Source organism: Heterocephalus glaber, unplaced genomic scaffold, assembly GCF_053883595.1.
Source record: "Heterocephalus glaber isolate CG9 unplaced genomic scaffold, H.glaber_assembly_v1.0 deba00001538, whole genome shotgun sequence".
NCBI lineage: Eukaryota > Metazoa > Chordata > Mammalia > Rodentia > Bathyergidae > Heterocephalus > Heterocephalus glaber.
In genome coordinates, this window is record NW_028258333.1 from 28,113,976 (window position 1) to 28,133,025 (window position 19,050).

Consider the following 19,050-nt stretch of genomic DNA (forward strand, 5'->3'; position numbering starts at 1 on the left):
AATGTACTATGGCAAGGCTTAATGCTTGTGTTGGAACACTGTCAGTTGGTCAATTGGATAGTGTTTTTTTTTTTAATTTTGGTGTTTGAGACAAGATCTTGGTATATAGTTCAGGCTGGCTTTGAACTCACTATGCAGCCTCAGCACTCATGGTGATCTTCCTGCCTCAGCTTCCTATGTGCTGGGATTACAGATATGCCCAGATTTGGATAGTGCTCTTTTTAAAATATCATACTTCCTTTAGTTACTTCACTGTGAAAAAGACTTAGCCAAATTGAACATTTAATAGAAGGATGAAGAATAATAGAGAAATAGTATGGCCACTTGGAAGAAATAGGGAAATATAAAATAATTTTCAACTCATCATAGGACTATTGTCTTCATGTCCTTCAGTGAAAAGTTGTTTATGGGGAAAGGACAGCTAGTGGCACTGATGAAGTTCCATACAAGCACTACCCTGGAGAAGAAAGGCCAAAGGGATAGGAGTGAGCACAAAATAAGTTATAAAAAGAAAGAAAATATACATAATTACTATTGTATTATGATCGAGGAATGTTAAACCTAAAGAATTAAGCTAAGACACAGATTAAAGACTATAAAACTAAAACTGAATCAACATGACCAACAATTGTAAACATCTCCTCTATTGATCTCTGGACACTGTTGATACAAAACTGATCAACTGCATCCTTGAGAAGTTCAAAATCTAGGTGACAAAGGGCTATGAGAGCATGAAGTAAAAATAATTCTTTAGGATGTGAACTTTGGGATATGAGCAGTCATGGTCCACAAAAGAGTGACATTTGATCTGTGTCTTATAAGGTGAGTACAAATTTGCTAAGCTGATAAAGAGTAAAAGGCATGATCAAAGATTCCATATGAGAAGGTCCTAGGTCCTAAGTATGTTCAAATAGCAGAAAGGATACTGATTTAACCAAAGTGATTGTTTTCAAACACATTTAGTAAGCATCATTCATTCAATTAAAATCATATTTAGAACCCTGACATATAAAATAGTTGAAAGTGAAATTTTATAGTTTAAATGTATTTTTATCATTTGAATTAGGAAATATTTTTCTATTATAAATGGAAATGAGAATAACAAAGCTCTTCAGACAAAAATGTCTTCAACCATTTGCTTATAATTGATGACTTGCTTACTATTGACCTTCCACTTGGCTACAATAATATCAAGAAAATTCTGATTTATACTGAAGCTTGCCCTAAATACTCATTATATTATTCAATTTAAAAAGATCAAAAGCTTGAAGTAAAAGTAGCAGAAAATGCTTGCTTCAGTGATTAATAACTAATTATATCAATACTTCTTCTTGATATTAGACTAAAATTATGTAAATTTTAGAGTAAAATTATGAAAATTGAAAATAATCTCTAAAACTATAATACATTTTTAAAAAGTTTTATATACTCATTGAAAAACTAATATGCTGTGATGAGAAATAAAGTCAAGCAGTTCATGTGTTTGATCAGGTTATCCAAATATACATTTTAATGAATATAACCAAGTTAATGCATAGAGTTACAAATAATAAAATAATAAAAAATATATACAGAACTATAACTTTATTAATAACATGTTTTATAATTTAAAACATAGGAATTGAGATAATGAAGAAACTTTATTCTGAGGCCTATCTAATGTGTGATCTAGTAACTTTTAACACATTAATATCATAATTGATATTTCTTTGTGGGCTATGTTATTAAATTAAATAGTTAAGATATAATTTAATCTTAATTTCAAATGTCAAGCTTTGAAGTACCCAGGAGAGCCACTAAAATCAGATGGTGTATTGAAGCTAGATTTTTTTAAAACCTGGCTTCAGAATCTGAGAAAATTAAATCTGTATTTTAAATAATGATTGTACTAATAGCTAATTTTGAAGGAAAAGGAGTATTTATTTAGAAAGAATTTTAATGATCCAGATAAGAGAAATTCAAGCTGAATTCCTGAATTGTTACAGAATTAAAGAAACTGCAGAGTAGGGTTCATACTAAAAATATCTCATGAAGAGGGATATATAAAGGTAAAAGAAGTGTGTTGTGGTTTGAATCATGAAGTTTCAGGTAGAAATGAGAACTTCACTAAATTGGAGCAGAGGACATTAATATCACATTCTGGCAAAGATCTTGTCCTCATTGTGTTCATTCCCTGAGAATTTGTGTGAGGCGGAGTTAAAGGTGACAGCCTAATTAATCTGGTAAAAAAAGAAAAATTCAAGGCAGTTGCATAGGTATTAGTGGCTGCTTTTAGCCAGATTTATGTGAGAATTAGAAGCAAAAAGCACAGCCATAAAATTTGGAAATTTGCAATTTGGCCAAAAGAAAAGCTGATGTAAAATTGTGACCAAAAAGGGTGTGGCTGTTAAAGAAACTAACATCATTAAAAGAAAGCCAGGGAATTTGAACTGGAAAAATAGGATTCTTCACTATGTATATTCTCTGCATGTTCTAGAGAAGTAGTCTAATTTTTTTAAAATAAAATTTAATGGGTCTCAAAATTCTGTGACAGATTTTTGGTCAAGTTGTTTCCATTAAAAAGTGATTTTTAAAACTGTAGCACATAAAAGGAAAACAAATGGTCCACAAAGCACATTCTCCTTTCCTCCTAATGGTTTTACAATGCATTGCTACCATTAACCAGGCTTTTTTTTTTTTTTTTGGTACCGGGGATTGAACTCGGGTCCTTGTGCTTGCGCAGCAGGTGGCGAAAATCAGAGTTTTACTATTAAACTTAGATGGCCAATTGGGAGAAACAGTTCTGAGACGGGTCTTCCACCACTGATTAAGACTGAGGTGGCAGGTGTTAGGAGTGATATTCATTTAGCCTTCTGAGCTTTCTGGGCAGACTTGATGACCTTGCCAGCTCCAGCAGCCTTCTTGTCCACTGCTTTGATGACACCCACAGCAACTGTCAGTCTCATATTGCGAACAGCGAAATGACCCAGAGATGGATAGTCAGAGAAGCTCTCGACACACATGGGCTTGCCTGGAACCATGTCAACAATGGCAGCATCACCAGATTTCAAGAATTTGGGGCCATCTTCCTGCTTCTTAACAGACCAGCGATCCATCTTTTCTTTCAGCTCAGCAACTTGCAAGTGATGTGAGCTGTATGACAATACAGTACAGGAGCATAGCCAGCACTGATCTGGCCTGGATGGTTCAGGATAACCACTTGAACAGTGAAACCAGCTGCTTCTAATGGTGGGTCATTTTTGCTGTCACCAGCAACATTGCCAAGACAAACGTCTTTGACAGACGTGTTCTTGATGTTGAAGCCCACATTGTCACCAGGAAGAGCTTCACTCAAAAACCTCATGGTGCTTTTCAACAGACTTTACTTCAGTTGTGACATTGACTGTTGCGAAGGTGACCACCATGCCAGGTTTGAGAATACTAGTCTCCTCTCTACTCACAGGGATGGTACCGATACCACCAATTTTGTAGATATCCTGGAGGGGCAGCCGCAAAACCTTGTCAGTTGGGCAAGTGAGTGGCAGGATGCAATCCAAAGCTTCAAGCAGTGTGGTTCCAATGGCATGGCCATCTTTACTAGTGACCTTCCATCCCTTGAACCAAGGCATGTTAGCAGTTGTCTCCAGTATGTTGTCACCATTCCAACCAGAAATTGCCACAAAAGCTACTGTGTTAGAGTTGTAGCCAATTTTCTTAATGTAGGTGCTGACTTCCTTAACAATTTCTTCATATCTCTTCTGGATGTAGGGTGGCTCAGTGGAATCCATTTTCTTAACACTGACAATGAGCTGTTTCACACCCAGTGTGTAAGCCAGAAGGGCATGCTCACAGGTTTGCCCATTCTTGGAGAGACCAGCTTCAAATTCACCAACACCAGCAGCAATAATCAGGACAACACAATCAGCCTGAGATGTGCCCATAATCATGTTTTTGATAAAGTCTCTGTGTCCTGGAGCATCAATGATAGTCACATAATACTTGCTGATCTAAAATTTCCACAGAGAGATGTCAATGATGATACCATGCTCACGCTCGGCTTTCAGTTTATCCAAGACCCAGAGTACTTTAAAGAACCCTTCTGTATCTCAGCAGACTCTTTCTCAAATTTTTCAATGGTTCTTTTGTTGATGTCACCACATTTGTAGATCAGATGGCCAGTAGTGGTGGATTTGCCCAAATCCACATGTCTGATGATGACGATATTGGTATGAGTCTCTTCCTTTCCCATGTTGGCTTTGATTTAGTGGTGGTTTTCACTACACTTATGCTTTCATGGCAAACCCGTTGTGAAAAAGCAGTAGTCTAATTTTTTTATTCATGTGGTCATGTTACCAAACTTGGCCCGTTCTGCATACCATGCAGAATGCCAATCACTGAAGCAACAAGTTTTGCAAAACAGAAAGAGTTCATTCACAAGACAGCCAAATGTGAGGAGGAACCCACAGACTCAAATCTGTCTCCCCAAGAAGAGAGTTGAGGGGTATTTATGAGATACAGAGAGAGTGGAGAAAGGTGATTGGAATTAAGAAATTCAAAGTAATCAGTGGTTTTACCTATTCAAAAATAAACTTTATGGCTTTGTGTGGGATGTATGTTCAGAAAATGTCAACATTAGTTGATTTATACATGGAGTGTTTGTCCCTCTAATAGCAAAACACCACCTATTAGACACCTGTGCAACCCTAAGTGAAGGGGTTAGTGGTTTCATCCATTTACCACAGACAATTTTGAACACAAGATTTTAGTGTATAGAAAAATAAGTCTATGGGAAAATTATTAAATTCTTTCTTCCATGTGTGCTGTGCTAAGGACAAGGGATTCAGCTGTGAATTAAGACTGACAGGTATGGTCTCAAACTTTCTGAAGTTTATCTGAATATATGAGTCAGTCTTTGTACTCAATATTTTATGGCTACCATGTTTTCTGGTCATTTTGGTTGATCACAAGTTTTGGTCACATGATTCTAACATGTCTGTTCACCATTTTCTTCTTTGCAAACATCCTCATGGAAACCAGGGGGTCTTATCCTTATAGATAGGAGCTAAGTCTCTGGTTTTAAGAAACTTATGGGTCTCCTCCACTCTTCTCTTCTAAATTGGGTTACATCCCTTCTGTGTATTTTCTCTAACAGAAATTCAGGTAATTTAGAAACATATGGTTAATGGGCTGAGCAGAACAAAGAAACAGCCAGAAAAACTCAACTCAAGTGGTTGTGAGTACACAAAATAGAGCCATCTTTGTACTGTACTTAGAACTTTTTAAAGTTTTTAAAAAAGAGGTTTCCATCTCTCCTGCCTTAAACAAATTACCAAAGTTTTTATTATCAGTGTAAATGCAAGGGATATGGTTTCTCATGGCTAAGGCAGCACCCAGGATGGGGCTCCACCCTGATCTAAGGGAGATCCCAGGGGAAGGAGGCTCCATCCTGATCTCTTGGGATTTTCTAAGAGAGTTCCTAGGTGGGCTTCACTCTTCTAAGGAGTCAGTGAGTTAGCCAATTCACCAAAGAAAACACCCAGCAAATCCCAGATACCTCGATATTAGGATGAACTAGGAAATGGTGGGAGATGGGTACAGAATGGCAGTCTAAATTACAATACTATTCCTCAGCTAGATTTTTTTTCTGTAAAAGACAAGGAAAATAGTGTGAAATGACTCATTTTCAGGCTATTATGATTCTTTATCTCTGGAAAGGGCCCCAAACCATGTTACTGAAAGAGGCCTCCAAGGAAGAAGAAATTGATATTGTTGATGATCCTGTCTTCAGATGCCCATCTGTCACCCAGAGGGATATGGGTCTCTCCAATCTGTTTCTTAGTATCCCAGAGAGATCCAGTATTTTCAAAAGACCCTGCTAGGTTTATAAATGGGGCCTCAGGACCCTATGACCCAATTACTGTACACAGACTTTTCTATGTTCAACAACTAGGATCTAGATAAGAATAAAAGAAGGGATTAAAAAAAAAAGGACAGGCCAAAATTATGGCTATTGCAATTGGCAATGTTTTAAGCATACTCATCCAAGAAAAAACTTAGGGCCTATCAAGGTTTGCAAGAAAACTGAGCACTGGGTATATGACTATACCAAGCTACCACCACCTGGGCCCTGTTAGGTGGCTGATGTACCTGACTCATGGCACTGGAAAATTGACTGTGCCACTCCCAGAGAAAGGCTAGGCCCACTAAAATCCTCACCTCTCACTCTGATGAAGAGGACTGACTGAAGGTGTCCAGGGCAATCTTCAATGCCCCCATGCATAGACATCTCCGTCTCCTATGAGAAACCCTGTGTGGCCCTAAATGTCATGGGTAAGCAATTTCAATTCCTTTGGCTTCTGTTTTAACTTCCTTCTATAGAAAACCCTACTCTAGATACATAGCCATAATTGGTATCAAGCAAACATGTAATAAAGAGCTTCTTTGCTCCTACTTTGTCACTTTGAAGGTCAAATTTTCAGCCATGAGTTTTTAATTGTCCTACAGTCCTACTCCCTTACTAGGAAGACTAACAAAATTGAAGATAATTCTCCAATTCTGGAAAAGGCCAAACAATATTTTACCTATTGGAACTATGTCAGGCCATGCTTCTTAGATGCCCCTGGGGTTACTATTAAGACTTGCACTACTCTGAATCTTGCCTCTTTGATGCCTATAGGCTCAGAATTTAGCCCCTCATGTGTACAGGTGATTTCTCAGACCTTTGCAAGCAGATAAGACATCAATCATCTGCCCCTCTAGGACCCTTGGGAAGTGGGGTTCACTGATGGAATTAGCTTTGTCTAAGAAGGACACCAAAAGGCAGGTTATGCAGTTATCAGTTCACAACAGGTCACTGAGGCCCAGGGAACTCTGCTCAAAAAGTAGACCTCATAGCTTTTATTTGGGCATTGATATTTGGAAAAGTTGAAAAGCTAACTATCTATATGGATTCCAAATATGCCTTTCTGGTACTACATGCTCATGCAGTAATATGGAAAGAAAGGGGCTTACTGACAAACATGCAGTCATCTATAAAACATAGCAGGAAATCCTACAATATCTAGAGGCAGCCTATCTTCCTACATAGGTCACTGTCATTCATTTAAAGACACCCCAGTGAGGCATGCCTAAAGTCTCCTTAGGAAATCAATAGGAAGCTGATAGGCAAAAAGGACAGCCTTACAGTCCCTCAAGACACTAGCCTTATTCCCAGTTCTTGAGGAACCATTAAACTGGTCCTTCATCAAGATATGTAGTAGAAACTCTACATGGGAACCCCTGCATGGGAAATGGTCACTAAAATTTTCACAGGACTAAGACTCTACTCTGAACCTCTGGAAGACCTAAGGCCCCTCTTTAAAAAGCAATGACCCCTAATTCACCATGGCATAAACAGATACCTGTATTGAGATTCCTGTCTTTAATTAATCTGTAATGTGATAATCTTGCTAAGGCCATGGCTCTCAGGCTCTTGATAAATTATTTAACATCCTTCTTTGCTATACTGTCTCCTCCACAGGAAGTGTGGAAATCTGTCCTGCTCCTTCTCATATTTGGCCTCTATATGCCTAACCTAATAATAAAGTTACTTTTCTGACAAATTCACCAAGCTTTCTCCCATCAAACAGGCAGTTTAACATTTCTTCACATATGGACACTAACTCTTTTTCTATTTTCCTTTCTTATTTCTGTGACCCAGCCAGGGTGCCACAAAATTTCTATGTAGTTGGAGAAAAAATAATCTCCAGTAGGTAGGGCCTATAGCCTCTTTCAGAAGGATGATGTTATTAAAGACAGAAACCTCCACTCCTCATAAAGAATTATGGAGATGGATGTCTCTCAGTGGGAAATGAGACAGGAGATTTGCGGCCTAGCAAACTGGCTAGGGAAGTGGGCATGATTTGTTAATTACAAAGGTCTAGGACACATGTGTAAAATAGTTCACAAAGCCCTGCTTGTGGAGTCAAACAGTGTTATCTTCAAGTTTTCTTATGAGAGCTTAAGGAGTTTTGTGAAGGACAGCCTAGACCTGATTTCAGCCTGAAGAGTGGGAGATAGGAAAGGACAGTCACCATTGAACTCTGGTCTATTGTGTAGAGTAAATTGTAGAGTGTACTTCTTTTCCTAGTTTTAATTGCCCCAAATTTGCTCTGTGGAGTCTTATAAGACTGAAAAACAGTTACTCCATCTTTGTAATAGGGCCCCAACTTTTTGCATCTGTTACGGATCACCAGGTAGACATCAAGTTCCAGGGATGTGCTTATTGTTTTGCCAGGAAGGTCTGCTGTGTGCATAGTGTTCTGTCATGCTTGCCCAACTCCATATCTGAATATGTTACCTTAAGGACAATCTGTAAAAGGTCTGTTTTATCTCTTTTCTCTGCTTTTGTATTTCTGCTTGCCAACTTCCCCTAAGACCTCATATAAAAACAGCTTTGGACTCTGAGCCAGTTGCCTCTCTAAGCTACTTTGCTTTGGGAGTGCAGTCTGGCCAGAATAATAAAGGTCTGTTTTACTTTCCATCTTGTCTGGTGTGTTCCTTCCTGGGTGTTCTTTGCTGCAGTCAGCTCCTCGGAGCATTTGGTAAGGCCCTTGGTCTTACATTCTGGAGGGCCCAGTGAGATCCCTGGGTAGGAACCCCCGGTTCAGCCGAGACTCCGTGGCGGGATTCAGCAGAAGACTCTCAGGCACAGACCTCAGAAAACCCCCGGAGGTAAGCTTTTGGCCAGTTGCAACCATTTGTTAAGTGAGGAGTGAGGTGGCTGACGAGCCAGGAAGCCTCCCCTGACCTCGAGGTTCCTGACAAGGAACAAGGGAAGATTTAGTTTCAGTTTGTCGTGGCGCCCCTTCATCTTGTCTTTTGTATGTTAATGTTGTGTCTGTTGTGTGTTTGATTTTACATTTTTTTCTTTCCAATCTTCATCAGGAGCAGAGTAATGGGAGGAACCTGTTCTACTGGGTCCACTCCACTTGACTGCTTTCTCACTAATTTTAAATTGGTTTTTCTCCAGAACAAGAAGATGAATACAGGGTGAAATTTTCTCGTGGAAAACTCCGCTCCCTGTGCCAACTGGAATGGCCAGCCTTCAGGGTGGGATGGCCAGCCGAAGGGACTTTTGACCCCAGTGTTTGCCGGGTGGTTTGGAGCAAAGTCACCGGTCGCCCTGGCCACCCAGACCAATTTCCCTACATAGACATCTGGGTTCAGGCTTGTGAGAAACCTCCGGCTTGGCTGCAGTGCTGTTCCCTCTGAACAGACACTAGCATTTTAGTCGCTACCCCAAAAGGGCCCTGGGAACTTAAGCCCCGGGCTCCTAAGCTGGTTCTTTTGCAGGAACCTGACCCCCTGGATCCCTTAGGAGGGCCTCCGCCCTATGTGGAATCCTCCACCCCCTCAGATGGGTCCCACTCTAGACCCCACAATCCTTCCCTTCCTCCATCTGTTCAACCTTTGACTCCTACTCCTCTCTATCCTCCTCTCCCTGAGGGGCCTTAGTCCCCGGACTCTGTGACTTCTCCCCCACACACACGAGCTGGGGCTGTGTATGGGCCTTGTGAGGTCCCCACTGGGAAATTAGTTCAGCCCCTCTCTTGCCCCTTAGGGAGACAGAACAAGGTCACTATGTTTATATCCCTTTCACTACCAGTGACTTATATAATTGGAAACATCAAAATCCTCCCTTCTCAGAGAAGCCCCAAGCCCTAATATCTCTCCTAGAGTCTATCTTCCATACCCATGATCCTACTTGGGATGATTGCCAACAACTCCTCCAGGCCCTTTTTACCTCAGAGGAGAGGGAAAGGATCCAGGGACAAGGTGTGAGGTCGGTACTAGGTGGACCGGAAGGCCCTCTAGATGACCAACAGCAACCCCATCTGGAAGCACAACTCCCATCCACCCGACCCTGCTGGCAAACTAATACCTCAGGTGGGAGAGAAGCTCTCCAGAACTATCATCAAAATCTCCTGGCTGGCCTGAGGGGAGCCACTCGGAAGCCTACCAATTTGAGCAAGGTAAGCGAGGTCCTTTCAAGGACCAGAGGAATCCCCTTCTGCCTTTCTGGAGTGTCTGTTGGAAGCATACCATACATATACTCCAATTGATCCAGACACCCCTGCAAATCAGCAGGCAATAAATTTGGCATTTGTTACCCAGTCAGCCCCAGACATTAGAAAGAAGCTGCAAAGACTAGAAGGATTTGAGGGAGAGAATAGAGAAAAGTTGATGAGTGTAGCCATGAAGGCGTTTAACAATAGAGATCCCCCAGAAGAGAGGATGGCCAAGAGGCTGGGAAAAGCGACCATAGCTGCCTTGGCTGATGGAGGATTTGTCCAGAAAGAAACACTCGAAAATAAGGGAGGGAGCAAGGGAAGGATTCGACCCCTATTAGAGAAAGATCAATGTGCCTATTGTAAGGAGAAGGGCCATTTTAAGGACTGTGAAAAGCTAAAAAGAAAAAGAAAAAAGGAGACCCAAAAGGAAAAAGGTGGAATCCTCTTAGTAGATGAAGAAGATTGACGGGGCCAAGGCTCATGGCCGCTCAACCCTAGTGAGCCTATGGTGACTTTGGAGATAGGGGGAACAGATGTTCAGTTCCTTGTGGACACTGGTGCAGCCCACTCTGTCTTGAAGACCCCCACCCCCTTGGACCCCTCACTTCCTCAAAAACCTCCATCACTGGAGCCACTGGGAAAGTGGCCTCCTACCCTTGGACCACTAGACAGACTGTGAATCTAGGAAAAGGCACCATCTCCCATTCCTTCTTAGTTATCCCTGAGTGCCCATACCCATTGCTGGGAAGAGACTTGCTATGAAAGTTGGGGGCTATTATTTCCTTTGAGCCTGAAAGAGGGACCTTTGAGCTTAAGCCACCCTCCACCATTATGGTGATGGTTCCCCTAGAAGATGAATTTAGATTGCTAAAGGAGGGTGCAGAGCCCCCCGAACAAAAATGGGACTACCTTCAGAAAAAGTTTCCCAGGGTATGGGCTGAAACCAATCCACCTGGGCTAGCCAACCACCATGCCCCAGTGGTGGTCCAATTTCTGGCCTCTGCTGCCCCCATCTGTGTGCGACAATACCCCCTCTGGCTGGAGGCCAAGGTGGGAATCTCTAAGTACATCCACTGACTCCAAGAGGCAGGCATCTTGGTCCCTTGCCAGTCAGCCTGGAATACTCCCCTGCTTCCTGTGAGGAAGCCTAGCACCTCAGACTTCAGACCAGTACAGGATTTGCGGGAGGTGAACAGCCAGGTGGAGACCATCCACCCAACAGTACCAAACCCCTATACTCTGCTGAGTCTCATCCCTCCTGCCCATGTGTGGTATTCAGTACTAGACCTTAAAGATGCATTTTTCAGCATAGCTCTGGCACCAGTGAGCCAACCCCTCTTTGCCTTCGAGTGGACTGACCCAGACACTTGGACTACCAGACAGCTGACATGGACCCGGCTGCCACAGGGATTCAAGAACTCTCCCACTCTGTTTGGGGAAGCTCTCAGCAAAGATTTATGAGAGGTAAGGAGAGTTTTTCCCCAAGTGACTATTCTTCAATATTTAGATGACCTCCTAGTGGCAACTTCAACCAATGAAGAATGTCTTGTGGCCACCAAGGGCCTCCTGGAAGTTCTCTAAGACCTGAGATATTGGGTGTCCTGGAAAAAAGCTCAGCTTTGCCAGACCAAGGTAACCTACTTGGGCTATATTCTTGAGGAAGGGAAGAGGAGGCTGGCAGAATCACGGGTATCAGCAATTCTCCAGATTCCAGAACCCAGCTCAAAGAAACAGGTGCGTGAATTCCTAGGGGCAATTGGGTATTGCAGAATTTGGATCCCAGGTTTTGCTGAAATTGCCAAACCCCTGCACAAAGCCACCGCAGGGGGAGATACACCCCTCGAATGGACTGAGGCTTGCCAGCAGGCATTCCAACTGCTTAAAACTACACTTGCTTCAGCACCAACCCTGGCATTGCCAGACATAACTAAGCCCTTCACTCTGTATATAGCAGAGAAGAAGGGGGTAGCTAAGGGAGTGATAACTCAGCCTTTGGGACCATGGAAGTGGCCTGTGGCGCACCTCTCGAAAAGGCTAGACCCAGTGGCTCGAGGGTGGCCTACCTGTCTGAGGATTGTAGCAGCAGCAGCTGCTCTAACCCGAGAGGCTGACAAACTGACATTCAGACAGGATTTGACTTCAGTCACTCCCCATGCCATTGAGCCCTTATTAAACAGCTCCCCTAGCAAGTGGCTATCTAATGCCAGATTGTTGTAATACCAAGGACTCCTATTGGAGCAGCCGTGCATCAAGTTTGCCACCACTGCTAGCCTCAACCTGGCTGCCTTACTCCCAGAGTCCGACGAACAGATGCCCGTCCATGATTACCTTGAGACTCTTGAAAATTTATGGGGAGGGCACCCGGATTTAACGGACCAGGCCCTCCCCCAGGTGGAGATCACATTCTATACTGATGGGTGCAGCTTCGTGCATAATGGAGTATGATATGCTGGGGCGGCAGTGGTCAACCAGGACCAACAGGTGGAATGGGAGCAAGGGCTGCCCCAAGGGACGTCAGCACAAAAGGCTGAGTTGATTGCTCTGACCAAGGCTCTAGAACTAGGTAAAGGTAAAAGAATAAATATTTTCACAGACAGCCATTATGCCTTTGCCACTGCTCATGTGCACGGGGAAATTTATCAAAACCAAGGGCTACTGACCTCTGATGGAAAGACAATTAAAAATAAAACAGATATTGACATTGTTACAAGCTATTTGGCTGCCACGAGAGGTTGCTATCATCCATGTCCGTGGGCGTCAAAAGGGGGCTAGAGCTGAGGTGATTGGTAATAATGCAGCTGATCTGGCAGCAAAACAGGCTGCCCAAAGTCAGTGGTGCAACAGATGGTTCTGCTCCCCACACTGGTGCTGCCGGAGAAACCAGAGTACACAGATGAAGAAATGGTAGAAATGACCAAAAAGCGCTGGACCCAAAGTAAACATGGATGGTGGATGACCGAGGATGGAAAAGTGGTGCTCCCAGCTGCTGTAGCAGACACACTGCTACAAGAAAAGAATGATGGCCACTCTGGGACCCCATTTCATCAGCAAGAGAATGGCACAAAAGGCCAAAGACCTAGTGAGACGATGCCCCACCTGTATCAAGGTAAACGCAAACCAGATGACTGGACCCCCAGGGGTCCGATATAGAGGATTAACTCCAGGAGAACATTGGGAATTGGATTTTACTGAAATGAAACCTGGCATGTATGGGTACAAGTACTTACTAGTCTTTGTAGATACTTTTTCAGGATGGATAGAAGCCTTTCCTACTAAGAGAGAGACAGCTGAGGTAACCGTCAAAAGGCTTTTGACAGAAATAATTCTTCATTTTGGCTTGCCCTTAGCTCTGGGGTCCAACAATGTCCCAGCCTTTATGGCCAAATTATCTCGATTCATCAGTAAAGCTTTAGGGATAAATTGGAATTTGCATTGTGCTTATAGGCCTCAGAGTTCAGGACAAGTAGAAAGAGCAAATCGAATCTTAAAAGAAGTTCTAACTAAATTATGCCTGGAGACTGAACAAGGTTGGGTAGAACTTCTCCCCTTTGCCCTCCTTCGTACCTGGTGTACCCCTAAGCCACCCCTAAATCTGTCACCCTTCCAGATCATTTATGGGCAATCTCCCCCAGTTGTCCCTCTGGTTGATTTGGAGCTAAAGGAAAGACTTTCCCACCTCCAACTCCTTAAGTCCCTAAAAGCAGTTCATCAGCTTCAATCAGAGCTACATGATAAGCTGAGAAAAACTATGCTTGGTCCCAGTGAAAAACCTTTGCAACCCTTATCCTATAAGCCGGGGGATTTGGTTTTCACTCGCAGATTTGACTCCAAGACACTTGAACCCCGCTGGGACCATTTCCTGTTGTCCTGGTGACTCCCTCAGCAATGAAGGTAGCTGGACACTCTGCCTGGATCCACCACAACCATTTAAAGGCAGCACCCCCAGAGGAAGCGACGTCAACATGGCGGATCGATTGGAACACAAAGGACCCCCTCAAGATAAGATTGATCAAAGACTAGTTTGGACCATATGGGGGTTCTTGGGGCTACTGTTCTTACCAGCCCCAGTGGAAGGGGAATCTGGACGCCAGCTGATGTTGTCCAGCCACACTCCCCAGAACTGGACTTGGTCCTTGAAAAATGCCTTAACGGGACCTCACATTGCCACCATTACTACTGATAGCCCCATTTTATTATAAACCTGTGTTCTCTGGGGCTTCCAATCATTAGTGGGGGGGGCTGGATCAAAGGGTAAAGTTTCATCCAGAAATATGGGTAAAGGGGGCCACAGAGGGAGGTGTGGAATAGATGATAAGTTGGAAAAAAACTTATCCATCTTATAATCCAAGATATAGATATTTATGCCTGCCCCATAGGGAAAAATAAAAGGTGTGATAGAGGACCAGGAAACCACTGTCATCACTGGGGTTGTGAATCTATTTCCCCGTGGAAAAATGATGATGCATATTTGGCCTTGGAACGACAAACACCAAGTGGTTCATGTTCCAAAGGAAAATGTAATCCCATTAAGCTAACCTTAAAACAATGGCAAAATCCATATAAAAATTAGGAAAAAGGAAAATCCTGGACAGTGGCACTCTATGTGGGTGGAAAGGACCCTATGACTGACCTCCTCATCCAGCGTAGCCCAGTAATAGTACCGCCTAAACTGGTAGGCAATATTTATAGGGTCTCCAGCCCCCAAGAAAAAGAAAAGGCAAAATGAGCCTATAATGTGTCATTAGTTGCTCCTGAATCTCCGATCCAACCATACCTAAAAACCCTGGATGCCATGTACACCCTGTTAAATGAGTCTAGCTCCAATCTTACTCAAGGGTGTTGGCTGTGTTTGAGTCCACGTCCCCCGTATTATGTAGGGTTGGCAGTAAACAGCACCTTCTCAGAAGCTGACCAGAATGAGTGTGATTGGAAACAACCGAGGCTGTCAATTGGGGCTATAAAAAGAAACGGGTTATGTGTTAAAACTCCAAGTGTTACATCATCTTATCTGGACAGTATATGTTCTTATCAGACACCCACTGTCAGTAAAGAAAAATATTTAAAAGCTGGAAACAATGCATGGTGGGCATGTACAAATGGTATAACTCCCTGTTTATCCATGACAGTCCTCAATCAGGAACTTGAGGTATGTGTAATGGTCCACATTTTACCCCAAGTCACTATATATGGAGAAGACCAGGGTTGGGAATACCTAGCTAAGAGAGCACACACCCGAGAGAAGCACCACCCAGCATTGATTCCTGTATTAACTGCCGCAGGCATTGTGGGATCAGCGGCTCTGGGTGTGACTACAATAGGACTGCAAGACTCTAATTTCAAGACCCTTGCCCAACAGGTAACAATAGACTTAGGCCTACTTACCGAGTCAGTGTCTCATTTGAAAAAACAAGTTGATTCTCTGGCTGAGATGGTCCTTCAAAACCGCCTAGGACTTGACCTCGGATTTATGAAAGAGGGTGGGCTATGTGCAGCCCTAGGAGAGCAATGTTGCTATTATGCTAACAAATCTGGAATAATAAGAGAAACTTTGGCCATTGTAAATAAACATCTACAAGAAAATTATAATAGATTGATAAAACAGGAGGGATGGTTCCAGTCAATGTTTAACTGGTCTCCCTGGATGACTACCCTTGTTTCTGCCCTTGCTGGACCCCTGTTAATCTTGTTACTAGCTTTGACTTTTGGCCCATGCATTATTAATAAGCTTATGACCTATGTAAGGGCCCGGATAGGATCTGTTCACCTAATGATTTTTGAATCAACAGGCCAAATATCATCCTTTAAGTGAGCTAGATGAAAAAGAACAAAGATGGAGGCAAGAATACCAAGATAATGTTGTATAAGATTACACAGCTATGGGAAAAATCAGTGGGAATGTAAGACTGAACAACAGTTACTCCATCTTTGTAATAGGGCCCCAACTTTTTGCTTCTGTTACGGATCACCAGGTAGACATCAAGTTCCAGGGATGTGCTTGTTGTTGTGCCAGGAAGGTCTGTTGTGTGCATAGTGTTCTGTCATGCTTGCCCACCTCCATATCTGAATATGTTATTTTAAGGACAATCTGTAAAAGGTCTGTTTTATCCCTCTCCTCTGCTTTTGTATTTCTGCTTGCCAACTTCCCCTGAGACCCCCTATAAAAACAGCTTCAGACTCTGAGCCAGTTGCCTCTCTAAGCTACTTTGCTTTGGGAGTGCCATCTGGCCAGACTAATAAAGGTCTGTTTTACTTTCCATCTTGTCCGGTGTGTTCCTTCCCAGGTGTTATTCGCTGCAGTCAGCTCCTCAGAGCGTTTGGTAAGGCCCTTAGTCTTACAGTCTGTTTCTTTTCCTACCCTTTAGTAAACATAAAACCTTGCTATCTTTTGTGCTTATCTTCAACAATTCTTTGCTCAGGACAGAAAGTACCCAGAAATCACCTCTAGAAGGAGACTCCAACACCCCAAATCCTGGTAATAATGTAATTACTCTACATTTAACTTTTTGAGTAACTACTAAACTTTTTTCCAAATTAGTTGCATTATTTCATCCCAAGAGTGATGTATCAAAGTTCCAAACTCTCCTCATCCTTGTCAACACATATTATTGTGTAACATTTTTATTACAGCCATCCCAGTGAGTATGATGTGGCACCTTATCATGGTTTTGATTTGAATTTCCCCAATGCCTAATGATACTAAGTATATTTTCATGTGTTACTTAGCCATTTTTTATTTCTTTATAGAAAATGCCTATTTAAACCCTCTACCTATTTACAGTATCTACCTAAATTTTATAGTGCTGCTGATCAAACCCCAGGGTTTGCATATGATCAGAAAAAAACATGATTTCATGGATTAAGGCTAGGGTTGATGGACAATTAATTACTATTTATTATTTTTTGTACTGTTCACTATGATGGGGAATTCACTGACATTCAACATAGAATATTTAATTTAACCCTCACAGCAACTCAAGGAGTTAACATGATCTTCATTTTACAAGTGGAGAAATTGCAGTCTAGATATTTTAATTAACTTTCCCACTATCACATGATAAGTATAGAAGAAAGATTATATGTGATCCAGGTCTCTTATAGTCTGTTGCTCCTTATGGTAACCAGACATCCCTGAAGGCCTAGTATTAATTAAATTTTGAATAACTAATTCAATAAATAAATTGACTGTGGAGAGAAGACAGCATCAATTAACATAAATGGCTAGTAGAGGCTCATACCCAGATTTTGGAGTTTATTTCTGTGGGGAGATGCTGGCCAAAGGAGTGATCAAAGTGTGTTCAATAAGCAAAGAACCTTGGAACAACAATTCCCGTGCTCCTGGAATGCATGGTTACATTTAAGGCAGACCTATGGGACAACAGTCAGCAGAATCAACAATAAATTATTCTCAGAGGTGTTTGCTTTGGCCATTGTGTTTCCTCTGCTCCAATAAGATTTCTTAAATTAGGTCAACATGTGTCACATAACAAACCATCCCATTTCTTCATGGTCTTCTGACCAAAACCCCTATAGAATAAGTCCCTGACTTATGAAAAAGTTCTCTTCTGGGAGAACATCATAAGTTGCATTAATTCATATCTGACAAAGTGAGTCTTATACTACAGTACACCTGTGAAAGTTCACATCTCAAATGTTCATAAATTGGGGACTTACTGTATAAATGTTACAAATGTTTTTCTTCTACATCTTTGTTTTCATGTCCCTGAATTACAAATAAATAACTACAGAGGTCTCAGCTTGTTGCTGTTTTCCTGAGGTTTTCTCATATGGAAAGGCAGCCTCTCTGGCCCTCTCCATAATTGAACTAAATCTCATCTTTGAGTAATCTTTACATCCTTTATGCCACCATGGTTGCACACTGTAACACACTTCCATGGTTGTGAGGGAGGCATATACTCAAGTGATGATCTCCACATGTGTTCTTGGACATCACCTTGCTCCACTTTTCCCTTCACTCTAGGACCCTTTGGCTTTCTTTCATTCCTCCAAACTGCCAAGCTCTTGTCAAACTCAGCCTTTGCATGTATTATATACTGCACCTGAAATGTTCTTCCATACTGTACCTTATACAGATTTATTGCCTCTCAACTCCAACTCAACTTTTTGTCCTGTTTTGTGCAAATATATCTGGGTCCTTTAAATATTTTTTTTCCTTTTCCAACTGATCCAATGTTAAGCTTTATTAAAGGAAGGGATAAGAACAGCATTGCAGGAAGCAAAAGGTCTTTCCTTATTTCAGTGTGTTTTCTTGGAAGGCTCCTGAAGCAGGGGAGCTTTTTGACACTGTGATCCTACACACATGTAGCTTCTCAGGGCACTAGACTCCTAATAGTGCATGGCAACCACCAGCTTCTTCTGTAATTCATCTTGGGCAGTTTTGCAGCAGAATGTCTCCTGTGAGATACTTTCCCATGAACAGCTTTCCCTGGAACACTAGTACATTAACCTTAGTACATTCCAGAAGACAGGTGCTCCAGGAAATTTCACTGATTGGACCACGGTCACTTCTCTTACATCCAGGGACCCATGATCATGAGACAAGGTCTGAATCTCTGTCCTGGCAGGAACTGTTGCTTCTTATACCTGCTATTGCTTCTCTTTAGTGCTTTCTTATTTCTTATCAGTCAATCCATGGTCACTCCAACCCATTGTAGTTAGTAATTCCTTATATATAACTTGCCTTGTTCAAATTATTGTGTGCTTTCTTTCTTCTAATTAGATGCAGAGTGATACACTCTTCACTTGGCTAATTTTATTCATCATTTAGATGTTATTATCATTTTTTCAGAGATTCTTTACTTCCTCAAATCAAATCATATCCTTCTATTTTTCTCTCATAGCATATAAAATTATGCATTAATTTCTGTTATTATTTCTACATTACCTTGGTATATAGTAATCTAGGATGGGAATCATATTAATTTACTTCTATCAGCATCTATCATAGTGTTAGACCCAATAATGGGTCAAAGGACCACTGAATGAGAAAAGGAGAAAATAT

The 19,050-nt window shown here is 41.9% G+C and overlaps 1 protein-coding gene and 2 pseudogenes across 1 annotated transcript; 2 read left to right on the plus strand and 1 right to left on the minus strand.

The window, feature by feature from the left end:
- Positions 1-1,571: 1,571 nt before the first annotated feature.
- On the minus strand, positions 1,572-8,447 carry LOC147824528 (elongation factor 1-alpha 1 pseudogene; annotated as a pseudogene).
- Positions 8,448-10,215: 1,768 nt separating this feature from the next.
- LOC147824529 (uncharacterized) lies at positions 10,216-11,612 on the plus strand (annotated as a pseudogene).
- Positions 11,613-14,823: 3,211 nt separating this feature from the next.
- Positions 14,824-15,840, plus strand: LOC147824530 (endogenous retrovirus group S71 member 1 Env polyprotein-like). The gene has a single exon (XM_087189220.1). It carries the CDS (start codon positions 14,824-14,826, stop codon positions 15,838-15,840), a length of 1,017 nt encoding a protein of 338 aa, XP_087045346.1.
- The last annotated feature ends 3,210 nt before the right edge of the window (positions 15,841-19,050 follow it).

Excerpts from the sequence above, each read along its gene's own strand:
- LOC147824530 (XM_087189220.1), top strand. The coding sequence starts at position 14,824 with ATGTACACCCTGTTAAATGAGTCTAGCTCCAATCTTACTCAAGGGTGT.